This window comes from Lethenteron reissneri, chromosome 46 (assembly GCF_015708825.2).
Source record: "Lethenteron reissneri isolate LAM-NWPU_2019-01 chromosome 46, ASM1570882v1, whole genome shotgun sequence".
Classification (NCBI taxonomy): Eukaryota; Metazoa; Chordata; class Hyperoartia; order Petromyzontiformes; family Petromyzontidae; genus Lethenteron; species Lethenteron reissneri.
The window spans coordinates 570,771-597,237 of record NC_083824.1 but is presented as its reverse complement, the minus strand read 5'-3'; the positions used below and the strand labels follow the sequence as shown (position 1 = coordinate 597,237).

Here is a 26,467-nt window from a genome sequence, read left to right as displayed (position 1 = left end):
CGAGAGACAGTCGTCGCACGCGAGTATTTACATCATATTGCAGCTCAAACCCCCTTTTTCCATTTATTGCCCTGGAATCCCCGGTTTGGGAATTCCTTCCCATCTGTTTTTCACAATCCTCCACAATTCAAGAAACATTTGCCATATTCCCCAAGCTTGTGTTCGTAAAACTCTTTATATACATTTTAAAAAATCGAATTTGCCTATCACTCTGGGTTTGGTACACGTTTGCTGTTTTTCTCCCTCTTTCGGAATGTACTTTTTATTCTGGGTTCTTTAATGACAATAAATAAAAAAAATAAACATAAATCTGCCAAGCATCCCAATGCTGAACCCTCCAGAATACAAGTCTTGAGTCTCGGTAATGCTACGCATGGCGATATCGTGAAACAGAAAGCCCTCCCGTGGTCGGTTTTGTGTGGCTGTGCCAGGGCAGGCCCTGCTATGGCACGGCCTGGCAGGAAAAAATTTGCCGCTGTTGCAGAGGCTCCACGGCTCGAACACAGCGGCTGCCCTGATTTATTGCTGCTGTGCGTAATAATTATAATAATGCTACCCTGCCGAGTGCTTTAAAGCGGACATTAAAAGAAGCCCTGACGTCATTTGCAAGACTCGGTCGGCCATTTGCGTGTGGGGGGGGCAAACATGTCTAGTTAAAAATGTACACGCTAGTTACGCACTTTGTGATTGCATGCAGCAATCGTCGCCCCCTACTGGCAGACTGATGGCCATTTGCAGGCCTGATGCAGAGTCGCGCCCACAGGGTCAGCTGTCACTGGGGGTGCCCTTTTCAAGTGTGAGAGATGAGATGTGACGTAAAGCACTCTGAGATGCCCCGATGTATAAGGCGCTACATCAGAAGTAATAATAATGATAATCGTCAGCTTGATGCTCGCCGCTCTGACGCGCGTAGTTGCGGGAGAGCCCGGATTTGCCGCCGCACGACGCACTCAGCCGAATTTTGCCAGAGTACGAGCATCTCTTCCGGGCCCACGGGAACCCTGTGCCAGCGCCGGTAGTACCGGCGGCACCGACGGGGTCCAAGAGCCAGGGCGGCTCGACCGCACGGCACACTCTTCCGCCACAGCCAACCAGCACAGCTGAGTAAGAGTTTGCTTCATTTCAATGGGTAAAAGTGCAGCCCTTGAATTTCTTACGCCGCCGCTGCTAGCGGAAGGGTCTCGACAAGAAAGAGATCTTGAGAGACCCTCCACATGTATTTTTGACCTTCCACGCTGCCAGACTTCTTGGAAGAGGTGGGAGTTTCTCCACTTCAACCAAACTCGAATTGCCTATCGCGTGTCTATATGCATATTGAACTTCTTTCCCACCATACGTAGCCAACCGTGCTAATCGGGGGTACATTATATCTACCCTTTTGTGCTGCTGGATAGACGGAGGCAGGGATGATATTAGAAACTTACACCGTTTTTCAGTGTGGTTCCGATAATTTGTGAACTGGACTACATTGAAAATCCAGGCAAGAATTTCACTAATTTTAATTTGGTGCGATATGAACCAAAGTGAAGTGATGGCTGCTCGGGTTGCTCATGGCCTTCCTCCAGCAGTGGATTGATCATGGCTGATGATAATGATGGTGGAGGAGGAGGAATATATGAAGGGTTATTTCATAAATTGAACATTGTTTTAAATGTTTTACAAAATACCACTGCCGTGACATCTTGGCAAATCTATGGGCCGATACGGCATCGTTTCTAACCGATTGTGAAAATTTTAAATAACGCACTGCTGACGTAAGCGGCACAGCACCCAGGTGAACGTAACATGGCCGGCACGGAGATCTCTAGTAGCAAACACGGGGGGGGGGGCGAGTGTTGTGTTTATGGAGGTGACGCGAGCGATATCTCGGTCTCAGGAGGATGGATCCCCACAGCTCCGTCGTCCTGGACTACCAAACCAAGGTATGTTAGCATGTTATTGAACTGTAGGATCAACGTTGGCCCAACGTTGCATGTTTAATGGGTTTGTGCCCACCCGCTCCGTGGCTTGCCTCCCATAACGTGCGATACAATATGCAATTGATTTATTAAGCATCTCAATATTTACGTCTCGAGACTTAAGGTAATTTTTGCATTGTCTGACTCGAGGCAAGTCGTGATGTTCGGCGAGTGCCCCGCGTTAGGCCAGTTTCCCACTTTAGTTCAGTACCTTGGTTTAGGCCAGTGCATTGCTTCACTGCAGTGTCCCGCTTTAGGCCAGTGGTCAGCTTTAGACCAGTGGTCATCTTTAGGCCAGAGCCTCGCTTTATTCCAGTGACCTGCTTTAGGCCTGTGGTCTTTAGGTCATTGTCCCACTTTAGCACAGTTGTCAGTTTTAGGTCCGTGTCCCACTTTAGGACATTTGTCAGCTTTAAGCCAGCGGTCAACTTTAGGTCAGTGCCTCACTTTAGACAAGTTTCCCACTTTATTCAAATGTCCCACTTTCGGACAGTGCCTCATTTTAGGCCAGTGTCCTACTTTAGAACAGTGGCCATCTTTAGGTCAGTGGCCCACTTTTTCCCAGTAGTCAGCTTTTTAGGCCAGCGCCTCACTTTCAGCCAGTTATCAGCTTTATTCCAGTGCCTCACTTTAGGCCAGCGTCACACATTAGGCCAGTGGTTAGTTTTAGGCCAGTGTCACACTTTAGGCCAGTGGTTAGTTTTAGGCCAGTGTCACACTTTAGGCCAGCGGTGAGCTTTAGGCCAGTGTCCCCCTTTAGGCTAGTGGTCAGCTTTAGGCCAGTGTCCCACTTGAGGCTTGTGTCCCACTTTCGGACAGTGCCTCACATTAGGCCATTGTCCCGCTTTAGGGCACTGCATTGCTTCACTGCTGTAAGCATATGTCTCACTTCAGGCCAGTGGTCAGCTTTAGGCTAGTAACCGGCTTTAGGCCATTGGTCCACTTGAGGACAATGGCCATCTTTAGGGTATTGTCCCACTTTAGCCCAGTGGTCAGCTTTAGGGCAGTACCTCACTTTCAGCCACTGATCAGGTTTAGGCCAGTACCTCGCTCTAGGCCAGCATCCCACTTTAGGCCAATGGTCAGCTTTAGGTCAGTGTCTCACTTTAGGCCGGTGTCCTACTTTAGGCCAGTGGTCAGCTTTAGGCCAGTTTTTCACTTTAGAACATTGTCACGCTTTAGGCCAGTGTCCTATTTTATTCCAGTGTCATGATTTAGGCTATTCTCCCTCTTTAGGCCAGTGTTCCACTTCAGGACGGTGTGCCCAAATTTAGGCCAGTGGTCAGCTTTAGGGCAGTGCCTCGCTAATGCCAGTGTCTCGCTTTAGTATTGTGTCCCACTTCAGGCCAGTTGTCAGCTTTAGGCTAGTATCCATCTTTAGGCCAGTGGTCCACTTTAGTCTAGTTCCACACTTTCGGCCAGTGTCCCACTTTAGTACAATGCCTCACTTTAGGCCAGTGCCCCACTTTAGGCCAGTGTCCCGCCTTAGGCCAGTGTCCCGCCTTAGGCCAGTGTCCCGCTTTAGGCCAGTGTCCCGCTTTAGGCCAGTGTCCCACTTTAGGCCAGTGTCACACTTTAGGCCAGTGGTCAGCTTTAGATAATTGCCTCGCCTTAGGCCCGTGATCAGCTTTAGAGCAGTGCCTCGTTTTAAGCCAACATCCCACTTTAGGCCAATATTCCACATTAGGCCAGTGGCCATCTTTAAGTCAGTGTCCCACTTTAGTCCAGTTTCTAACGTTAGGCCATTGGTCAGCTTTAAGCCCACAGTCAACTTTAGGCCAGTATCACACGTTAAGCCATTGTCCTGCTTTCGGACAGTTTTTAGCTTGTGACCAGTGCCTCGCTTTAGGCCAGTGCCTCACTTCAGGTTAATTTCCCGCTGTAGACCACTGCTTCGCTTTAGGTCAGTGTCACACTTTAGGCCATTGTCCCACTTTAGGCCAGTAATCAGCTTTAATCCGGTGTCCCACTTTCGGCCAGTGATGCGCTTTTGGTCAATGCCTCGCTTTAAGCCAGTGTCCCACTTTAGGGCACTGCATTGCTTCACTGCTGTAAGCATGTCTCACTTCAGGCCAGTGGTCAGCTTTAGGCTAGTAACCGGCTTTAGGCCATTGGTCCACTTGAGGACAATGGCCATCTTTAGGGCATTGTCCCACTTTAGCCCAGTGGTCAGCTTTAGGGCAGTACCTCACTTTCAGCCACTGATCAGGTTTAGGCCAGTACCTCGCTCTAGGCCAGCGTCCCACTGTATGTCATTGGTCAGCTTTAGGCCATTGTCCCACTGTAGGCCAGCGTACCACTTTAGGCCAATGGTCAGCTTTAAGTCAGTGTCTCACTTTAGGCCGGTGTTCTACTTTAGGCCAGTGGTCAGCTTTAGGCCAGTTTTTCACTTTAGAACAGTCACGCTTTAGGCCAGTGTCCTATTTTATTCCAGTGTCATGAATTAGGCTATTCTCCCTCTTTAGGCCAGTGTTCCACTTCAGGACGGTGTCCAAATTTAGGCCAGTGGTCAGCTTTAGGGCAGTGCCTCGCTTTATGCCAGTGTCTCGCTTTAGTCTTGTGTCCCACTTCAGGCCAGTTGTCAGCTTTAGGCTAGTATCCATCCTTGGGCCAGTGGTCCACTTTAGTTCCACACTTTCGGCCAGTGTCCCATTTTAGTACAATGCCTCACTTTAGGCCAGTGTTCCACTTTAGGCCAGTGTCCCGCCTTAGGCCAGTGTCCCGATTTAGGCCAGTGGTCAGCTTTAGGCCAGTGTCCCGCTTTAGGCCAGTGTCACACTTTAGGCCAGTGGTCAGCTTTAGGTAATTGCCTCGCTTTAGGCCCGTGATCAGCTTTAGAGCAGTGCCTCGTTTTAAGCCAACATCCCACTTTAGGCCAATATTCCACATTAGGCCAGTGGCCATTTTTAAGTCAGTGTCCCACTTTAATCCAGTTTTTAACGTTAGGCCATTGGTCAGCTTTAAGCCCACAGTCAACTTTAGGCCAGTATCACACGGTAAGCCATTGTCCTGCTTTCGGACAGTTTTTAGCTTGGGACCAGTGCCTCGCTTTAGGCCAGTGCCTCACTTCAGGTTAATTTCCCGCTGTAGACCACTGCTTCGCTTTAGGTCAGTGTCACACTTTAGGCCATTGTCCCACTTTAGGCCAGTAGTCGGGTTGAGGCCAGTTTAGAGCTTTAGACCATTGCTTCACTTTATGCCAGTGTCCCACTTTAGGCCATTGGTCAGCTTCAAGCCAGCGGTCACCGTTAGGCAAGTGTCCAACTTTAGGCCAGTGTCCCACTTTCAGCCATTGTCTTACTTTAGGCCAGTGTTCTGCTTTAAACCAGTGCCTCACTTGATACTGGCGCCTCACTTTAGGCTATTCCCACTTTAGACCAGTGTCCCACTTTAGGCTTGTGGTCAGCTTTAGGTCAGTATTCGACTATAGATCAGTGCATCACTTTACGTTAGTGTCCCGCTTTAGACCAATGCCTCGCTTTAGGTCAGTGTCACACTTTAGGCCAGTGTTCCACTTTAGGCCAATGGTCAGCTTTAGGTCAGAGTCTCACTTTAGGCCAGTGCCTCACTTTCAGCCAGTGATCAGTTTTAGGCCATTGCCTCGCTTTAAGCCAGCGTACCACTGTAGGACAGTGCCTCACTTTCAGCCAGTGATCAGGTTTAGGCCAGTTCCTCACTTTAGGCCAGCGTCCCACTTTATGCCAGTGGTCAGCTTTAGGCCAGTGCCTTGCTTTATCCCAGTGTCCCGCTTTAGTCCTGTGTCGCTCTTCAGGCCAGTTGTCAGCTTTAGGCCATTATCCGTTTTGATGCCAGTGTTCCACTTTTGTCTAGTGTCACACTTTAGGCCAGTGTCCCACTTTAGGCCAGTAATCAGCTTTAATCCGGTGTCCCACTTTCGGCCAGTGATGCGCTTTTGGTCAATGCCTCGCTTTAAGCCAGTGTCCCACTTTAGGGCACTGCATTGCTTCACTGCTGTAAGCATGTCTCACTTCAGGCCAGTGGTCAGCTTTAGGCTAGTAACCGGCTTTAAGCCATTGGTCCACTTGAGGACAGTGATCAGGTTTAGGGCAATACCTCGCTATAGGCCAGCATCCCACTTTATGTCATTGGTCAGCTTTAGGCCATTGTCCCACTGTAGGCCAGCGTATCACTTTAGGCCAATTGTCAGCTTTAGGTCAGTGTCTCACTTTAGGCCAGTGGTCAGCTTTAGGCCAGTGCCTCACTTTCAGCCAGTGATCAGTTTTAGGCCATTGCCTCGCTTCAAGCCAGCATCCCACTTTAGGCCAATATTCCACTTTAGGCCAGTGGTCAGCTTTAGACCAGTGTGCCACTTTAGGCTAGTGGTCAGCTTTAGGCCAGCGTCCCTTTTTAGTCCAATGGTCAGTTTTAGATCAGTGCCCCGCTTTAGATCTCAGCTTTAGGTCTGTGTCCCACTTCAGGCCAGTGTCCCGCTTTAAGCCAGCAGCTCACTTTAGGCCAGTGGTCAGCTTTAGGCCAGTGTGCCACTTTAGGCCAGTGGTCAGCTTTAGGCCAGCGTCCCTATTTAGTCCGTTGGTCAGTTTTAGATCAGTGTCCCGCTTTAGGTCAGTATCCCACTTTAGGTCAGTGGTCAGTTTTAATCCAGTGTCCCACCTTAGGCCAATGTCCCACTTTAGGCCAGTGTCCCACTTTTTAGGCCATTTGTCAGATTTAAGCCAGCATTCAACTTCAGGCCAGTGCCTCACTTTAGTCCAGTTTCCCACTTTAGGCCAATGTTCCACTTTAGGCCAGTGGTCAGCTTTATGCCAGCAGTCAACTTTAGGCCAGTCATCGGCTTTAGGTCAGTGTCTCACTTTCGGCCAGTGGTCAGCTTTAATCCAGCAGTCAACTTTAGGCCAGTGTCCCGCTTTAAGCCATTGTCCTGCTTTAAGCCATTGTTCTGCTTTAGGCCATTGTCCTGCTTTGGGCCAGTGTCCCACTTTTGCCCACTTCTCAGCTTTAGGTCAGTGTTCCACTTTAGGCCATTGGTCAGCTTTGAGCCAGCAGTCAATTTTAGGCCAGTGGTCACCTTTAGGCCAGTGCCTCGCTTTAGCCCAGTGTCCCACTTTTTAGGCCATTTGTCATATTTAAGCCAGCAGTCAACTTTAGGTCAGTGCCTAACTTTAGTCCAGTTTCCCACTTTAGGAAAGTGTCCGACTTTAGGACAGTGTCTCACTTTAGGCCAGTGGTCAGCTTTAGGCCAGGATGCCCCTTTAGGTCAGTGTCCCACTTTAGGCCAGTGGTCAGCTTTAATCCAGTGTCCCACTTTAGGCCAGTGTCCCGCTTTAAGCCATTGTTCTGCTTTCGGCCAATGTCCCACTTTAGCCCAGTTTCCAGCTTTAGACCGGTGCCTCGCTTTAGGCCAGGATGCCCCTTTAGGTCAGTGTCCCACTTTAGGCCAGTGGTCAGCTTTAATCCAGTGTCCCACTTTAGGCCAGTGTCCCGCTTTAAGCCATTGTTCTGCTTTCGGCCAATGTCCCACTTTAGCCCAGTTTCCAGCTTTAGACCGGTGCCTCGCTTTAGGCCAGTGCCTCACTTTAGGCCATTTTCCTACTTTAGGCCAGTGGTCAGCTTTACGCCAGCATGCCCCTTTAGGTCAGTGTCCCACTTTAGGCCAGTGATCATCTTTAATCCAGTGGTCAGCTTTAAGCCAGCAGTCAACTTTAGGCCAGTGTCCCACTTTAGGTCAGTGTGCCGCTTTAAGCCAGCGTCCCACTTTAGGCCAGTGGTAAGCTTTAGGCCAGTGTGCCACTTTAGGCCAGTGGTCAGCTTTAGGCCAGCGTCTCTTTTTAGTCCAATGGTCAGTTTTAGATCAGTGTCCCGCTTTAGTTCTCCGCTTTAGGTCAGTGTTCCACTTTAGGCCAGTGGTCAGCTTTAATCCAGTGTCCCACTTTAGGCCAATGTCCCACTTTAGGCTAGTGTCCAACTTTTAGGCCATTTGTCAGATTTAAGCAAGTGTCCTTCTTTAGGCCAGTGCCTCACTTTAGTCTAGTTTCCCACTTTAGGCCAATGTCTCACTTTAGGCCAGTGGTCAGCTTTATGCCAGCAGTCAACTTTAGGCGAGTCATCGGCTTTAGGCCAGTGTCTCACTTTCGGCCAGTGGTCAGCTATAATCCAGCAGTCAACTTTAGACCAGTGTCCCACTTTAGGCCAATGTCCCACTTTAGGCCAGTGTCCCACTTTTAGGCTATTTCTCAGATTTAAGCAAGTGTCCTACTTTAGGACAGTGCTTCACCTTAGGCCAATGTCCCACATTAGGCCAGTGGTCAGCTTTAGGTCAGTGTTTCACTTTAGGCCAGTGATCAGCTTTAGGTCATTGGTCAGCTTTAAGCCAGCAGTCAACTTTAGGCCAGTCATCAGCTTTAGGCCAGTATCCCACTTTAGATCAATGTCTCACTGTAGGCCAGTGGTCACCTTTAGGCCATTGTCTCGCTTTAGCCCAGTGTCCCACTTTTAGGCCATTTGTCAGATTTAAGCCAACGGTCAACTTTATGCCAGTGCCTCACGTTAGTCCAGTTTCCCACTTTAGGCAAGTGTCCCACTTTAGGACCGTGTCCCACTTTAGGCCACTGGTCAGCTTTAGACCAGTTTTCTGCTTTAGGCCAGTGTCCCACTTTAGGCCAGTGTCCCACTTTAGGCCAGTGTCCCACTTTAGGCCAGTGTCCCACTTTAGGCCAGTGTCCCACTTTTGTTCAGTGGTCAGCTTTAGGCCAGCATGCTCCTTTAGGTCAGTGTCCCACTTTAGGCTAGTGGTCAGCTTTAATCCAGTGTCCCACTTTAGGCCATTGTCCCGCTTTAAGCCATTATTCTGCTTTAGGCCAGTGTCCCTCTTTAGCCCAGTTTTCAGCTTTAGACCGGTGCCTCGCTTTAGGCCAGTGCCTCACTTTAGGCCGTTTTCCACTATAGACCACTGCTTCGCTTTAGGTCAGTTTCAGACTTTAGGCCATTGTCTCACTTTAGGCCAGTGGTCAGCTTTAGGCCAGTATCCCATTTCATGCCAGTGTCCCATTTTAGGCTAGTGTCCCTCTTTAGGCCAGTGTGCCACTTTAGGCCAGTGGTCAGCTTTAGGCCAGCGTCCCTTTTTAGTCCAAAGTTCATTTTTAGATCAGTGTCCCACTTTAGACCAGTGGTCAGCTTTAAGCCAGTGCTCACTTTAGGCCAGTGATCAGCTTTAGGCTAGTGCCTCACTTTAGGCCTGTGTCCTCCTTTAGGCCAGGTTTCAGCTTTAGGTTAGTGTCCCACTCTAGGCCAGTGCCTCACTTTAGGTCAGTGCCTCATTTTAGATCAGTGTCCCACTTTAGGCCATTGGTCAGCTTTAAGCCAGCATTCAGCTTTAGGCCAGTGTCCCATTTAGGCCAGTGGTCAGCTTTAATCCGGTGTCCCACTTTCGGCCAATGATACGCTTTTGGTCAATGCCTCGCTTTAAGCCAGTGTCCCACTTTAGGCCAGTTGTGAGCTTTAGGCTAGTGTCCCACTTTAGGCCAGTGGTCAGCTTTAGTCCAGCGTCCCCCTTGGGGCAAGTGTCCCATTTGACGCCAGTGGTCCGTTTTAGGCCAGTGTCCCACTTTAGGCCATTGTCCCACTTTAGGCCAGTGCCTCGCTTTAGCCCAATGGTCAACTTTAGAACAGTGGTCATCTTTAGGCCAGTGTTTGTGCTCGAAGAAGATGGGGCCCAGATGCCCCATGACGTCCCCCCGCGTCGCCGTCGTGGCAGGAGCTGGACAGCTACCGCTCGGTGCTGCGCAAGATGGCCGACGACATCCTGGCGTTGCGGCGTGAGGTGGGGCGCCTGGAGAGCGAGAACAGCCGCCTGCGCAGCGAGCTGAGCATGCACCGCGAGACCGGGCGCGCCCTGCTCGCTGACGCCGACCTCGACGTCATGACCAAGAGCGAGCTCGCCGACCGGCTTGGTACGAGCCTCGTTGGGGGTCGTGATTTTTCACTGAAGCATCATTCGCGTAAAATACTTCATCGAGCGCACGTCCACGCGTGTACATTCGTGCATGCACGAGGAAACCATGGTGGGAAGCCACGGCGGCTGGGAGCCAGCCAAAATCGGCTCTAACAATTGCCCAAGTTCTGTTGGGTCTACTTTGGGGGTGTTTGCCCAACTTTATGCGAGTCGTCAGCTTTATGCGTGTGGGAGGAAGCCGAACTACCCAGAAAAATCTGTACAGAACAAGGGGAGAGCACAGAGACTCTACACTGAAAGGAGCCCAATTTAGTAATCAAACTCAGGTCTGTCCTGCTGTGAGGCACACGTGTTACCACTGCCACCCTGCCTCCATTAATTTTTTCTATGAAATTGGTGACCAAAATCAATGAGTTTTTACTTTTTATTATTTTAGTCATCGACGGGCTGTGAGTTGATGAAAATGATCAAGCACAAATATAACTACGGCTACCAAGAAATTATCAATGCACTCTGAAAGAAAGACACAGACCGAGATAATTTAGTCACGTTATTGGAGACAGCAGAAGATTCCTGGTGACTAAACAAACTCCTCGCGACAGATACGCTGAACCAAAAATAAAACAAATACAGTGTGCGATAGGTGACGTTTTGGGAAATGGGGCCTTATTCATAGCACTTGAGGTTCTATGGAGCAGGGCCATAATGGATGAGTGTAAATGTAACAGACAGCCTGCAGCACACAGTACGTGTGCTGATCTGTCAGACATCGGCCACATGATGTGATTTTGCGTTTCTAATTAAAGCCGGATAGAAATAAAATTACTTGAAAATGGAAATGTTCCACTTTTGAATCTGAGGACAAATGCTCGTTATTTTAGTTATTTTTTTTAAATAAGACCGGTTATATATTATGTAGTATTACATCACTGTGCTATCTATGAACCCGGCGACCGAAGTTTGATTCCCAACTATGGTCGCTGAACTGAGCCTGGGCTTTCCGTTGGCCAACCTGCACTGACCAAGATGGTGGCACACGGTCATACAACCCTGACTGCCACAAGGGGTGGGGAGGCCTTCATTTACCAGTGAATTGCTAGATATATATAAAGTAGTATTAGTCTTAATAAATACAATGCACGAGACTTGCGTAACAACACCTCCAATAATCTGGGTGATGTTTGAATGGGTGTTCGCCTTGCATGACCGCTGTTATCTATATATATAAAATCGTTCATGTCTGTCTGTCTGTGTGTGTGTGTGTGGACTTTGGCCCATACGCACTTTCATTGGACGGCGGTTGCCCCTGACAACGGCTAGCCACGCCTTCGCCGCTTTCATTGGACCTGGCAACGGCTAGCCACGCCTTCGCCAAGGGCTGCAGTTTCATTGGACGGCGGTTGCCCCTGCCAACGGCTAGCCACGCCTTCGCCACTTTCATAAGCTCCGTATTTAATTAAATAATAGCCATTACACAGTATTGTTGGAGCGCTAGGGGGGGGGGAAGGAACGCCACCCGTACCCTGCCTCTTCCAAGCCGACAATTTTAGGCGAGGCCGCAGGCTTTGCACGCTACTAGGCCTCGACACCCACCACGCCACTCTGAGGTAAATTCATCAAAGTTTTTCCTACTCTTCACTACACCCCCACCACATTGTGTGCTATTAATATTACTTTTAAACCCAACGCGCCAACAATCGATTACTTTCATGTTCACTGTACAAATACTCATTAAGCTGGGTGAGCGTACTGCCAGTCTATCATATACACTGTAGCCTGCTTATTAAGCTCGGTGAGCGTACTGCCACTCTATCATGTACACTCTAGCCTGCTTATGAAGCTGAGTGCGTGTACTGGCAGTCTATAATGTGGACTCTTGCCTGGTTATTATAATCGATTCTTTATATGTTCTTTGTACAAACAGTCATTAAGCTGCTTGAGCGACCCCAGTTCGATTCCAACTCACGCCCACCACCGCTGACGATTATTTGAAACGGACCTGGCCCTCCCCTAGGTCCACTCAGCCTCAAAAGCGTAACTGCTGTCGTGTGTGAACATCGTCACTGGGGAGACAAAGGCGGCGGGGCATCGTGGATCAAAGTCCCGGGCGAAGCCGGGTCATGTGTATGTGTGTTTGTGTTTATGTGTATGTCTGTGTGTCTGTATGTATGTGTATGTATGTGTTTGTGTGTATGTGTGTGTGTATGTATGTGGGTTTTTTTTATGTCTTTATGTGTATGTCTGCGTGTCTCTATGTATGTGTGTATGTACGTGTGTGCATGTGTTTGTGTGTATGTATGTGTGTGTCTATGTATGTGTGTGTCTATGTATGTGTTTGTGTGTATGTGTGTGTATGTATGTGTGTGTATGTGTTTGTATGTGTTTACGCTCGCATTACACAAATGTGTTGCTGGTCTAAGGCGTTCCTCGCACAGCATTGCCGCTTTATTATTTCAGTCGTTTACTGCCTTATGCACCCTGAAAGTCGTGTGTGTCTGCAGCAAGCGCGTGTATGTGTACCTATGGACGCGCGCGCGTGTGTTGTGTAGGGGGAACGGTAGTGTAGTGCTTAGCGTGCTGTCTGTGTGTCTGTGTGTGTGTGTCTGTCTGTGTGTCTGTGTGTGTGTGTCTGTGTGTGTGTCTGTGTGTGTGCGTGTGTGGTGTGTGGGGAGCGGTAGTGTAGTGGTTAGCGTGCTGTCTGTGTGTCTGTCTGTGTCTGTCTGTGTGTGTGTCTGTGTGTGTCTGTGCGTCTGTGTGTGTGAGGAGCGGTGGGTGTAGTGGTTAACGCTACGCTGCGCTACCAACCCGGCGAACCGAGTTCGATTCCCGCTCATGGCCACCACCGGTCAAGATTATTTGAACCTCCCATAGGTCGACTCAGCCTCAAACGAGTAACTGGTGTGGCGTATTAACATCGCCACTGGGGAGACAAAGGCGGCCGGCCGTGGTGGATACAAGTCCCGGGCGAAGCCGGGTAGTACAGCTAGTAGGCTATATATTGCAATGCAGTATGGACAGCATAGGGCAGTGCAGCAGAATCCATTGTTTAACTGCACTTCTATGCTACCCACCTGCACCAACACTGAACGGCACGAAGAACTGCCAGATAACCCCACGACTCACGTGGCGTTGGGGGGGGGGGCCTTCATTCAGCAGTGTATTTATAATGGCCTATATACTTCCCAGTGTCCCTGAAGCAGAAGGTGGCGATGGACACACGGGACATGAAGGGCTACAAGGACAAGGTGCAGCAGCTGCAGAATGAGCTCATCAGGGTGAGTGGCCATGTGAACAGATAAGTACTCGAGTCGAGGTGGCCGGGTGGCTCCAGGGACAGAGCAGTGAGCCCCGGCCAAGGAGATCCTGGTTTTGAATTCTAGTGTCGGCCACCAGTTGTTAAACTGAAAACTCAACACGTTTGTCAATAACACTGTGGAGGAGGCTTGTGAAGGACGCTACCGGGCAGTTGGAGGCAGTTGCCCTCCAACAACAACTGAGGGCAGAGGAGCAATGCTCGCAACAATGAGCGGAGCGCCGGGCAGCTAAAATACAGCAAATTGGCACAGTAGGGGGCACAGCCGGTGCATCTGCCAGTCATCTCAGTCAGTCAACCCATGGCACCCGGGTCTGTCTCGTGACCTGTCAGCGAGCCTTCGACACTTCATATTATGGCCTCAGAGTGCACCTGGCCTGGCACAAGCGCCATGGTGACGTCACCGCCACTTAGTGGTGAATGGTGGCTGTTGTTGTGGGACCTTAAAAGGATAAAAGAAAAGGTGACGTTTTGCGCAATATACCTTTTTTTAATACGCAGTTTTGTTTGTATCAATGTATTTAAGTGCCATGAAAAAGGGCCATTGTCGGAAAAGCCACCACACCGTGTTATGTGTACTTGTGCAGCACTGCCAATGCAGCAGCATCGCCAAATGATTCGACTAAATTTGGTTCTCGAGTGTAGTGAGTTGACTCCAGTTTCGGATGATTCCGGTGAAAACCCACAAATTTAATTCCGCAGATTCCAGGCCTGATTTTGAAACTTGGTTTGACAGGAAAAAATATATATTTTCGGAGGGCATATAAAAAGTGAGCCCCGAGTGTCGATAAAGAGCACGACTGAAGTGATACCAAAAGTAGTTAAGTGGCATTCATTTCCTGGAGGCTACTCTCTCACACAGTGGTGCACTGCTCACTGGCAGTTTTAAATGTAAAGGTCGTCATCTCATATATGGCTCTGGCCCACAACCACATGGGGCCTACCACTTCAAACGGGCCCCCTGGCCAAGATATATCCATCAATGCAAGCATCTTCGCCACAGTAATCTGAACATTGAACTGAAACTGAACTACGTAAGGCCCACTGAGCTATGTAGCTCTTTTTCAGAAGCGACCTGGCTATCACAAATGATAGCTCAACAAAGGGGCTTATCATGTAAAATGTGTAGAGAGCCCACCAGATGAAGATCGAGAGTCAACACGTTTTTTATTTCATGCAAGCTCATACCGCACGAGTCCACCCGACTCCAATTCCCTCCAAGAAGTGCCCGATCACCCTGCCTCAACCGGTGACGTCACTTCTCTCCCTGTGTAATGCGAGCAAGGATTGAGGGGGGGCGGAGTCTGGGTCACGTGGGGAGAGGGAGGAGTTAGGGTCACGTGGGAGAGAGGATTTAGGGGGAGAACCGGAAGGGGAAGAGGGAGTTGAGACGGAGTGAAACAGGAGGAGGCCACGCTGGGCAGTACGGAGAGAGTGGCGCGGTCGCCACGCGGTGGGAGACGTCGACACCGTCAGCCATCGGTGTCAGACGCAGAGAGCTAGCGGGCTGTGGGAGGCTAGCTGTATACGGGGCAGCAGTGAAGCTAGAGAGCGGAGCAGCGGTGTGGCTGCAAGGCGGAGCAGCAGGGAGACTGCATATCGGGGGCAGCAGGGAGACTGCATATCGGAGCAGCAGGGAGACTGAATATTGGAGCAGCAGAGTGGCTGTGGAGAGATCGTCGGGAGAGACGCGGGCCTGAGCGAGGACGCCGTGATAACGAGATTCTACGAACCCAATAAAGGACAACGGAGATCGACATATGAGAGAGTCCTTTATTACACCTGTGTATGTTGTCTCTCGCCCCGCCTTCTCTCTCCTTTTCCTCGTGACATCATCCTAACACTGTAACCAAGGATCATGTGAGTATTTCTACACCCGCATCTCATAAGAATTAGCACTACAAATGTATAGCAGCAAAATATTCTAAGCGTATATTTCTTAAGTAGCATTTCTGGCCTTCGGCTCGAAAAGTCGCCAAATTTGCACACGAACGACACATTCTCGCAAGCACCCGATCCTCCGTTTTAAGTTTCAAAATGAAAGATCTCTGAATGTTATTATGTTTTGAAGTAGAAAATTGTATTTCTTCATTCAAAGCTTATATAATTTTACATCTGGAAGACTTCATTGAAAATGCCATTTTGTGTGAATTTTCTCTCGTCGTTAAGTAGATGTCCTTGCTGGGGGTTCGATTCGATGCGGACTTTCACCTGTTTGGGATTGCGGGATTGAGATAAGGCGACATAGAGCTGGCCGTGCGAGAAGACCGCCGTTTGCAGATCGATTTCAATGTAATCGACAGTATGTCCCTGCGACTTGTTGATTGTGATATCGTATGCGGGGATAATGGGAAATTGTCGTCGGCGAAAAACAAATGGCAAAGTTGTGTCGGTGGGGGCCAAGTCGATTCTGGGAATGAACACCGAATCGCCTGGGTTACACTCGTAGATGATCCGCGCCTTGATAAAATATCTCGTGAACTCCTCGAAAATCAGTCGCGTGCCGTTGCAAAGTCCTTTCTTTGGGTGGAGATTCCGCAGAAGCATGATGATGACGCCCTTCTTGAGCAGCAAGACGTGTGATGGCATTCCCGATGGCGTCTGGTGTTTGAGAAACTCTACTGGGAAATGTATTGTGTCACTGAGATCTTCACTCACGACAGAATCGGCGCTGTAGTAGATGGCGAGCTCGCCGGGCATCTGTCCAATGATCTTGCGGTTCATTTCGAAAGTCTGTGAATTGGTCGGTGCTACAATGACTCGCTTTGAAAGGTCGCCTATAGACATGTCTGCAATGCTGCCGAAGATGGATTTGATGAGATCCTCCGTTGCCACCATCTGCTCGGGGATTTGAATTGTGCCCTATTCGAAGATTCACAGCACTGGGGGCAAGGTGGGTGCCTGTTCCAACTTTAAGCAGCCATTCATTGTGCTCATTTTGTCCCTCGCTGCGCATGTTTATCGTAAGCATGAGCTGCATGAAGTTCTTCCACAACCGGCTTGCCTTGATACAGCACTCAAAGATGTCTGTTCGCGTTCCTCGCTGCACAATGGGAAGAGTCTGTCGGAAGTCGCTGCCTACAATGAAGACTTTGCTGCCGAATGATTTCTCGTTGCCCATCACCTCGCGCAAGAGCTTGTCGATGCAACGAAGTCCGTTCTTCGGTAGCATACTAATTTCGTCGATGATGATGAGCGAAGCTTTGCGCAGAACTTCGGCTTGTGGTGATGCAGGCCGCATGGAAGAGACTGAAGTGTCGAGCAAGGGAACTGGAAGCTTTAATCCGCTGTGAACAGTACGTCCTCCTTTGAGCATTGTGGCGGCGATGCCTGTCGTTGCAAATGGCAGTGCAATTTGTCCTCGACTCCGGATGTACGCCATGAGAGTTGTGTAGAGGAAGGTCTTGCCCGAGCCTCCGGGACCGTCGAAATAGAAGCATCGGTTCGTAACATTCTCGTCATCGACAGCCATGATTATCTTGTTGAACGCGTCGAGCTGCTTCTTGTTGAGCATCGCGAGATGTGGTGCACCCTCGTTTGCTTCCTCAACTTGGTCATACACATCTTCTTCCGGTGGGTTCCCTTTGGTGTTGGCAATCCAATTTCTTTGCAAGAGAATCCGTGCTGCAGCAGAACGCTGTTGATATCGTGAACTGCTTTGTTGATGGCGGTGTCGTCGGCATCTCTTTGCATGTAGTCGAGAGTCCAATTTGTGGTCCTCCCACAGCTTGAGAGGTGATGGGGGCTGAGAGAAGTAGCAGATGAAAGCAAACATGAAGGCAAATAGGGAGAGAAGAGTGGGCCGCCTCTCCTTGGCCTCTCCTCGCTCTTCTCTCTTTCACAAGCGTTCATCATATGCATCATACAAAGTTAGATAAAGTAGTGAGCTTACCAACGTAATCAAACGTCTGTCCCTGCGAATTGTTGATTGTGATAGCGTATGCGTGGAGAATGGAAAATTGTCGTGATCGCAAAACAAATGGCAAAGTCGTGTCGGTGGGGGCCAAGTCGATTCTGAGAATCGATTCTCGGAATCAACACAGAATCGCCTCGTTCTGCAGATCGATTCCAACGTAATCGAACGTCTGTCCGTGCGCCTCCGTCGTTCAAACCTACGCGCCCCCTGCATGAAAACGACAGGAAGTGCAGCGTTCATTACAGATAAAGCTACGCGTTTATATGTGTAGTGGTTTAACGCGCGCCAAGGGGGGTAATTGTACACACATGCGGGTTGGGAACAGTGGGGTCGAATCAGGACATGCTGCTGTTGCTGGGGGCCAACGAGTGAGTCGGAGACGGCCCGTTAGGCAATTATAGATGCAGGGCAGTGATTGGCCGGTTGTTGTTGTTGAGTACAAGGTGGCGCCTCCAAGTCTGGGAATGGAGACAGGTGGCAGCGGGGGCCAGGGGCGCGGGGCGTTAGGGGGGATGCCAACTAATTAATTGGGAGTTAATGAGGAATAATAGGGAGCGTCAGAGCAAGACGGGGAGTTGTGCTGGGAGCTGGACGGAGTCGGTCGGAGCAGAAGAAGAAGCATAGAGTAGCAGTGGAGAAGAATAAAAAGTGTAGAGTAGCAGTGGAGAAGAAGAAGAAGCATAGATTAGCAGTGGAGAAGAAGAAGAAATGTAGGGTAGCAGTGGAGAAGAAGTGTAAGATAGCAGTGGAGAAGAAGAAGCATAGAGTAGCAGTGGAGAAGAAGAAGTGTAGGGTAGCAGTGGAGTGGAAGAAGTATAGGGTAGCAGTAGAGACGGAGAGAGATAGTCGGAGTGAGACGGAGAAGCCGAACGAGAGCGACAGTCGGAGTGAGACGGAGAAGCCGAACGAGAGCGACAGTCGGAGTGAGACGGAGAAGCTGAGAGAGAGCGATGGGGGGAGTGGGATTGGGAAGCAGAGAAGGGAGTCGGGAGAGACGGAGAGAGAGAGAGGGAGGAACGGAGCGAGCGAGGCCGGCGGAGTGCAGCGAGCGAGCGGAGAACGCGTTAAAGGATGGTGGCGAAATGTGCTGTTGGACAAATAAAGTGATGACAGAAAAGGAAGAAGTTGTCCGTGTAAAGTTCAGCACTACATAGGTATGGATGTCGAGTAAAAAACTATGTGACAATGGGGAGAACATGCAAACTCCAAATATACCGCAGGCGTCAGTGTCGGGATCGAAACCACAACCTCCTGTATACCAGGTGAGGTAGTTAACATCTCGCCACTGCAGCACCCCTGTAAGAAATGTGTGCCTGATATGTTTAAACATTTTACAAAACGTGTCTTGTTTCCATTTGCCACCCTGGAGCCCATTCGCCACCGCGGTGTCGCTATCGGGTCCGAGAGAGGAATATTTTCGACCTGGAAACAACACTGCATTGCTAATTGACGCTATCACTGCAGGGGCAGAAGTGGCTGAGGTGTTTATGCATTCAAATGTGGTTGCCCACAAACGGTATTTGACAGCGCTATTCGGCCCTCGGTAATAAAAATTATCGGCACCTCTGATCGATCGCAAACTCTGACCTCCCGACCTCCGATCGCCGTGTGGTCATTGTCGTGGCGACTGCAGAAGAACGAGCGAGAGCATGAGCTGCTGCAGCTGCGCCGCGTTCACCAACAGCAGCAGGCGGCGCTCCACAAGTGTCAGGAGCGAGCGGCACGGGTCAAGCGCCTGGAGGAGACTATACGACAGCAGGAGAAGGTGCGCACCAACGTACACGGATGCGTACGCATATATATACATGTACATGGGCCAAAAGCACACACTTGTATAGCCTTACCAGACTTTTGGGGCAAGTGCTGTTAGTGAGCACCTATGAAGGCAGTTAGCGTGCTGTGCTACGAACTTGGCAAGCCGGGTTTGATTCCGGTTCAGTCAACATCAGTGACGATTATCTGAAACGGTCCTGGGCCTCCCCTAGGTCGACTCGGCCTCAAACGAGTACCTAGTGTGGTGTGTAAACATCGCCGTTCAGGAGACAAACGCGTTTGGGCATGGTGCTGGCCACCCACCCCCTCGTGGATCGTTCCAACCTTCATAGGTGCTCGCACACAATACACACACACACATAAGCTCATGCAAGCGCGCGCACACAAATTTACGTGCACGCAGACATGCACGCGCATGCATACAAGCACTGACTCAAGTACATACAAACACACGCATGCCTACATATACACACACACGTACATACAAATGCATGCACGTGCACACATGCACGTACAAACACACATAAGACAAAGATCCTTTAGCAAACTGTAGGGGCAAGTGCTGTTGGCAAGCATCTATGTGTAGTGATATAGAATCGGTCACGTAGCAGCATAGCGCTGGCTACTGGCAGGGAAAGGGATCTGCAGTTACAGCAGCCCTGACTGGCAGCAGGCCACGTGATAGACCAGAGAGGGATCTAGGGGAAAGGTTACGGAAGCGGCACATCGAGAACCCACTAGTAGGTTCCAGAAGGGGGCGTGGCCGGGGGCGGAGCCAGACCATGCTGACCGTATAAGAGGGGCCCCGGGAGGGGACCTTGGAGCTGTCGTTTGGAGTGGGATCCCATCGTGCTGCTGGAGTCTTTGTCGTCACCATCTTCACCATCTCGGCGTCGCCAGTCAGGCAGTCTACCAGCTGTCCTGACTGGGAACTGTAGTTACTAAATGTTACTGTCAGGCCGTGTTAATAAACAGAGTGCCTCTTACTGTTAGTGCCTCTGAGTCACTACATATGAAAGCCGGCACAGCACACGAGAGGTGGGTGGCCAGTACCACGCCCGGTCGCCTTTATCTCTTCAGTGGCGATTGTTTACACACAGCACCAGATACTCATTTGAGGCCGAGTCAACCTAGGGAAGGCCCAGGACTGGTTCAGATAATCGTCACTGGTGTTGATCGTGAGCGGGAATCGAACTCTGGTCGTAGCCGGATTCGTGGCTTGGCTTGGCAACCGCTGCGCCACTGCTCCCCATCGACCCACGTACACACACACAGCTGTCTGCTCTCTCTCGTATGCGCACGCACACTCTCCCGAGTGCTCCCTGCCGTACACACACACACACCCGCCTGGCCGCTCACTGGGGTGGTGCGCACCACTGCCCTGAGGTCCACCTCCCTTCCTGCAGGTCATGGAGAAGATGGAACGGCTGCTGGAGAGGCAGGCCAGGCAGAAGGCGACCAAGCGATCAGAGTCGGACACTCCGACCAAAGGTGGGAAGTGTGGTTGGTTGGGACTCTTCCCTAAAGTCGGGTTCTTCAATTGGTGGGGATCTCAGAGTGACCTGCCATTGAGGTATTGTCCTCCAAGAGATGTGGATCACCGGGACATGAAGACATACAAATTAGTGAGATGGAAGAGAGATGTACAAGAGGTGGAGATGAGAGAGCTCTAGGCAGGAGTCAAAGATTAGGGAGATGGAAGTGGCTGTGCCTGCCATCTGTACATGTGATAATGTGACCATGTGATGTCACGTGGCCCATCAGCACATGATAAACTTAATCTGTGGCCCATGAAGTTTATATGTAGTTGAAAAACCCTGCCTTAGAGTGTCCTGTTAAAAAAACATAAATTACATGTCGGGTGTACAGTGAGGGAAAAAAGTATTTGATCCCCTGCTGATTTTGTACGTTTGCCCGCTGACAAAGAAATTATCAGTCTATAATTTTAATGGTAGGTTTATTTGAACAGTGAGAGACAGAATAACAACAACAAAATCCAGAAAAACGCATGTCAAAAATGTTATAAATTGATTGGCATTTTAATGAGGGAAATAAATATTTGACCCCTCTGCAAAACATGACTTAGTACTTGGTGGCAAAACCCTTGTTGGCAATCACAGAGGTCAGACGTTTCTTGTAGTTGGCCACCAGGTTTGCACACATCTCAGGAGGGATTTTGTCCCACTCCTCTTTGCAGATCTTCTCCAAGTCATTAAGGTTTCGAGGCTGACGTTTGGCAACTCGAACCTTCAGCTCCCTCCACAGATTTTCTATGGGATTAAGGTCTGGAGACTGGCTAGGCCACTCCAGGACCTTAATGTGCTTCTTCTTGAGCCACTTCTTTGTTGCCTTGGCCGTGTGTTTTGGGTCATTGTCATGCTGGAATACCCATCCACGACCTATTTTCAATGCCCTGGCTGAAGGAAGGAGGTTCTCACCCAAGATTTGACGGTACATGGCCCCGTCCATCGTCCCTTTGATGCGGTGAAGTTGTCCTGTCCCCTTAGCAGAAAAACACCCCCAAAGCATAATGTTTCCACCTCCATGTTTGACGGTGGGGATGGTGTTTTTGGGGTCATAGGCAGCATTCCTCCTCCTCCAAACACGGCGAGTTGAGTTGATGTCAAAGAGCTCCATTTTGGTCTCATCTGACCACAACACTTTCACCCAGTTGTCCTCTGAATCATTCAGATGTTCATTGGCAAACTTCCGACGGGCATGTATATGTGCTTTATTGAGCAGGGGGACCTTGCGGGCGCTGCAGGATTTCAGTCCTTCACGGCGTAGTGTGTTACCAAATGTTTTCTTGGTAACTATAGTCCCAGCTGCCTTGAGATCATTGACAAGATCCTCCCGTGTAGTTCTGGGCTGATTTCTCACCATTCTCATGATTATTGCAACTCCACGAGGTGAGATCTTGCATGGAATCCCAGGCCGAGAGAGATTGACAGTTCTTGTGTTTCTTCCATTTGCGAATAATCACACCAACGGTTGTCACCTTCTCACCAAGCTGCTTGACGATGGTCTTATAGCCCATTCCAGCCTTGTGTAGATCTACAATCTTGTCCCTGACGTCCTTGGAGAGCTCTTTGGTCTTGGCCATGGTGGAGAGTTTGGAATCTGATTGATTGATTGTTTCTGTGAACAGGTGTCTTTTATACAGGTAACAAGCCGAGATTAGGAGCACTCCCTTTAAGAGTGTGCTCCTAATCTCGGCTCGTTACCTGTGTAATGCGGGCGTGGACGACCTTCCGGAGGTGACGTCATGGGGGGAGGAGTTACGTCACGTGGGGGAGAGGGTTCAGGTCTATAAGGGGGGAAACCGGAAGCAGTAGAGGAGTGATAGGAGACTGGGAAAGTGTAAGGCCACGCAGGGCGGAGTGGGGAAGAGAGAGAGTGGCGAGATCGCCACACACACAGACCCCGAGGATCGGCACCATCAGCCAACGGTGACCGACCCCGGGGCTGGAGGAGCAGCGAGGAGGCTGCAAAGAGGGCAGCGGGTCTGCAAGGGTGGAGTTGAGCAGCGGGGGTCTGCACGACGAGACAGCAGCGGGTCTGCAAGGAGGGAAGTGGGCTACGTGAGCGACAGCAGCCTGGGGGCTGCAGAGCAAAGAGTATATAGGGGAGTGCTGTGAAGTGGGCTACGTGAGCGATAGCAGCCTGGGGCTGCAGAGCGAAGAGTAAGGGGGAGAGCCGTGAGGGAAAAGAGATCGAACCCAAATAAAGGACACAGGACAGAGAGAAGCGTCCGAGTCTTTTATTACACCTGTATAAAAGACACATGGGAGCCAGAAATCTTTTTAATTGAGAGGGGGTCAAATACTTATTTCCTTCATTAAAATGCCAATCAATTTATAACATTTTTGACATGCGTTTTTCTGGATTTTGTTGTTGTTATTCTGTCTCTCACTGTTCAAATAAACCTACCATTAAAATTATAGACTGATCATTTATTTGTCAGTGGGCAAACGTACAAAATCAGCAGGGGATCAAATACTTTTTTCCCTCACTGTATGTGTTCTTATGGTCACTTTGTATTTTACACTCTTTTCTGAGAGTTAATTGTCAATGGGACAATATTTTTAGACTATTGCCAAGCATATCCTCAATCTGCACCATTGTTATGTTTTAAAATACAGGATACTGAATACATTTTGTTAACGTCACAAAAGTGGGATCCCAGTCACGCCGCCTGACCTCTAACCCCGCGTGACCTTTAACTCCGCGTCTACAGATGGAGACCTCCTCAAGGACGTGGAGCTGGTGCTGGGGGTGGAGAACGCACGTCTGAGGATGGAGCTCGAGAGGTTGAGGGCGCAACCTCACCCCCACACCCAGCAAAGGCCCCCACAGGTAGGCCCAGCATTCAAGCTGCATGCCCGTGTCTCACTGTCTCTTCGCCCCTTCAGAGCAATGCCGTGCACAACCTCATTTTGCATTGCCGTGGAGCATCGTGGGTGAATACTGTATTGATTCTCGTGTTTGGATAGGGTCCCTTGTTGAATACGTAGTGCTTTTTAGTGTCTAGTAAATCCTGCAGAATTTGTTTAAAAAGCCTGACTGCTAATGAGACTCAGATCCAAAATTTGATTGCTTAAACAGATGCTGCTTGATAATATTGGTCTGGAAGGCCAACAGGCTGATGGACTGAAACATTTTTGTATGTTGAGAGACAGATTGGAGGTCTCTTTAGAGCAGGGAGTGCTATACAAAGACAGGGCTGCCAACACCACCCCTCCCCGATGGGTCATGCAGTGGTTAGTTCACTCGACTCATTGTTATCCACTTTTCGATGAATGCTTCTCCAAAAAAGCACATTCATATTCCAGGTCAGAGGTTGACTCAACCACCATCCCTTTTGCATGAAGTCGGCAGGAGCTGTCCTTTGGATAGACAGGTGCCTGCCAAAAGAATTTAGAATTTCCACCACGGGCTGCCAGTGGAAATGAGTCACCAATGAATGCTCATTTGAGAAGGGAGACGGCACTGCCTTGAGCAGATGAACCCCCCAAGGTACAGAGTCCTCCGATTCACCCGGCGGCCATGCACGTGTGTGCCCATCCTCTGGCCCCGCCGCCACCGGTGCTCAGGACGAGTTCTCGGTTGCCGAGAAGATGGCGTTGCTCGCCAAGGTCGAGAGGGCAGAGGGCCGCGTCCAACAGCTAGAAGAAGAGGTAAGTCCGACTACCTCGACCGCCTCGTCACTCGCTTCTGTCCTGCCCCTCGACCCCGCTGTGTTTGTTCAGCGCTGCATCAAAACTTGTTTGGCGCATGCTCCAATTCAGTGGCTCCCCAACACCGCACCATTTCCAGCGAACAACCATGCACCGATGATATCTTTCAAAATGATAATTACTCTAAATCCTAGTATTTCAAGTTTCAAGTTTAATTTATTTGGTATAGCCCTGTGAGCCATGCGGCTCTTGAGTTGGCTGCAACCGCAACAAACAAAATATGAACAGAGAACATCGTAAAGCGACGACGCGCAACAGAAACATCCTGGATAAACCAGCAAAAATACACTGTATTACAACGCTGTGTGCAAAAATCCCAGTGTGATGCAAGTCAAACAATAACAACCATAAGACAACTTAGATTCAAGCTATCAGGCCAACTCCGCACTTCCGCAAGAAACATGGCTTAACCATATGTTTTCGAATCACCAAAATAAAACTATGAAATACAATCTTAAATTTGGAGCTTTCGTGACTGCAGGAATTACTCTTTGGTTCTTTTGGTAAAGTCACGTATAAAGTCACGTTTAATTTATTATTTTATCTTTATACGTGACTTTACCGAAAGAACCAAAGAGTATAAAATACAATGTAACAACGGTAATCATAGGAACTTTGATTCAAATTTAACAATAAACGATACACACAACATGTACGACCAAACCTGCAGCCATATCCGGCAGCATGACACTCCCAGTGTATGATGTGTGAGTGAGTCAGTGGTAGTGTGAGTGAGTGTATGATGTGTGAGTCAGTCAGTGGTAGTGTGAGTGAGTGTATGATGAGTGAATCAGTGTATGATGAGTGAATGGGTCAGTGGTTGTGTGAGTTTATGATGTGTGAGTGAGTCAGTGTATGATGTGTGAGTGAGTTTAACACGTAGGCTTTCGTGACCAATATTATTCATAATCAACGTTTTTGGGTTTAGATCGCGTTATTTATAAATGTGTCGTAACCCTCCACCACCCGACAAGGCCAATCAGTAAAAAAGTGTCACGTTGACAAAAGACAAATAGTTCACTGCTTTAGCCCACCGGTGTGTTGAAGCGTGAAACCACAACATTTACTATTTTTTTCACGCTTCAACACACCGGTGGGCTAAAGCAGTGAACTATTTGTCTTTTGTCAACGTGACACTTTTTTACTGATTGGCCGTGTCGGGTGGTGGAGGGTTACGACACATTTATAAATAACGCGATCTAAACCCAAAAACTTGATTATGAATGTGTGAGTGAGTCAGTGCAAGATGAGTGAGTGTATCACGGCATCCTCCCCGCCATCACGGCTACCAATGTCTAATTGCCTGCATCTGTCTCAGCCTGCCTGCAATGTTCCTTCCTGCCCAATTCCCTACGTGCCTGTATGTAACTGGTCTGTACTATCTGTCTGTAACGTGTCTGGCGGTGACAGCCTTGCGTGTTCTCTGCTTGTTGAACGGATTGAACCCAGCGGCCACCCTGATTATTACTGTGATTTTTATAATCATAACAATATTACGCTACGTCTACTTCATGGTGGACATTATGTGCCACCGTCCGGGGTCCAAGATTGTCAAATACAAAAATGTCACCGCAAATTTCTCAAGTGGGATTATACACAGCATCAATCATCGCGCCCTCCAGGCACACTGGTCTCTGTAGTTCTCACCTGGTTAAACTAAATAAACCGTTGTCTGCTCATATACAGGGTGTTTCATAAAGATGGACCCAATTTCAAAGCAGCATATTTCACGATGGCAACATGTTACAAATTACACAAAGTTACAAACGGTTTAATGAGTTATCAAAATTTACTAACCATTTTATTAATGCTCTGTGCCCTCCACCTGCTGTACGGACAACATCGAGACGATAGTTAAATTCGTCCCAAATGCCTCTCAAAGTGTCTTCTTCCACTGAAGTCACCGCTGCCGTGATTCTGTTTTTGAGGTCATCCAGATTAGTCGCTAATGGTGGCACAAAAACACGGTCTTTGACGTATCCCCACAAGAAAAAGTCGCAGGGTGTGATGTCTGGGGATCTTGGGGGCCACGAGTGTAGCGCCAGGTCTTGGGGTCCAGTGCGACCTATCCAACGTTTAGGCAGTGTGTCATTCGGAAAACGTCGAACCTGCAGGTGCCAATGTGGCGGTGCTCCATCTTGCTGAAAAATGAAGTCATCGGAATCTTCATCAACTTGTGGAAAAAGCCATTTCTACAGCATTTCGAGATACGCTTGCCCCATAATTGTGTTTCCCTTGAAAAAGAAAGGGCCATAAACTTTTCTTTGAGAAACAGCACAAAACACCTTCACTTTCGGGGAATTACGCTCATGCTCTACAGTTTTGTGTGAATTCTCTAAT

General features: G+C 49.3%; 1 protein-coding gene across 3 annotated transcripts in view; it reads left to right on the top strand.

The window, feature by feature from the left end:
• Positions 1–26,467, top strand: part of LOC133354107 (coiled-coil domain-containing protein 33-like) — a 34,568-nt gene that overhangs the window by 5,932 nt on the left and 2,169 nt on the right. The window contains exons 3-10 of one of the 3 annotated variants that reach the window (XM_061570687.1): positions 914–1,104; positions 1,877–1,922; positions 9,691–9,886; positions 13,075–13,163; positions 18,751–18,882; positions 20,297–20,381; positions 23,128–23,246; positions 23,984–24,067. In XM_061570687.1, the coding sequence (XP_061426671.1) occupies positions 914–1,104; positions 1,877–1,922; positions 9,691–9,886; positions 13,075–13,163; positions 18,751–18,882; positions 20,297–20,381; positions 23,128–23,246; positions 23,984–24,067 (942 nt within the window). Of the gene's footprint in view, positions 1–884; positions 1,105–1,876; positions 1,923–9,690; positions 9,887–13,074; positions 13,164–18,750; positions 18,883–20,296; positions 20,382–23,127; positions 23,247–23,983; positions 24,068–26,467 lie in introns of all 3 variants that reach the window. The other 2 variants (XM_061570689.1, XM_061570688.1) reach the window with 2 other exon arrangements.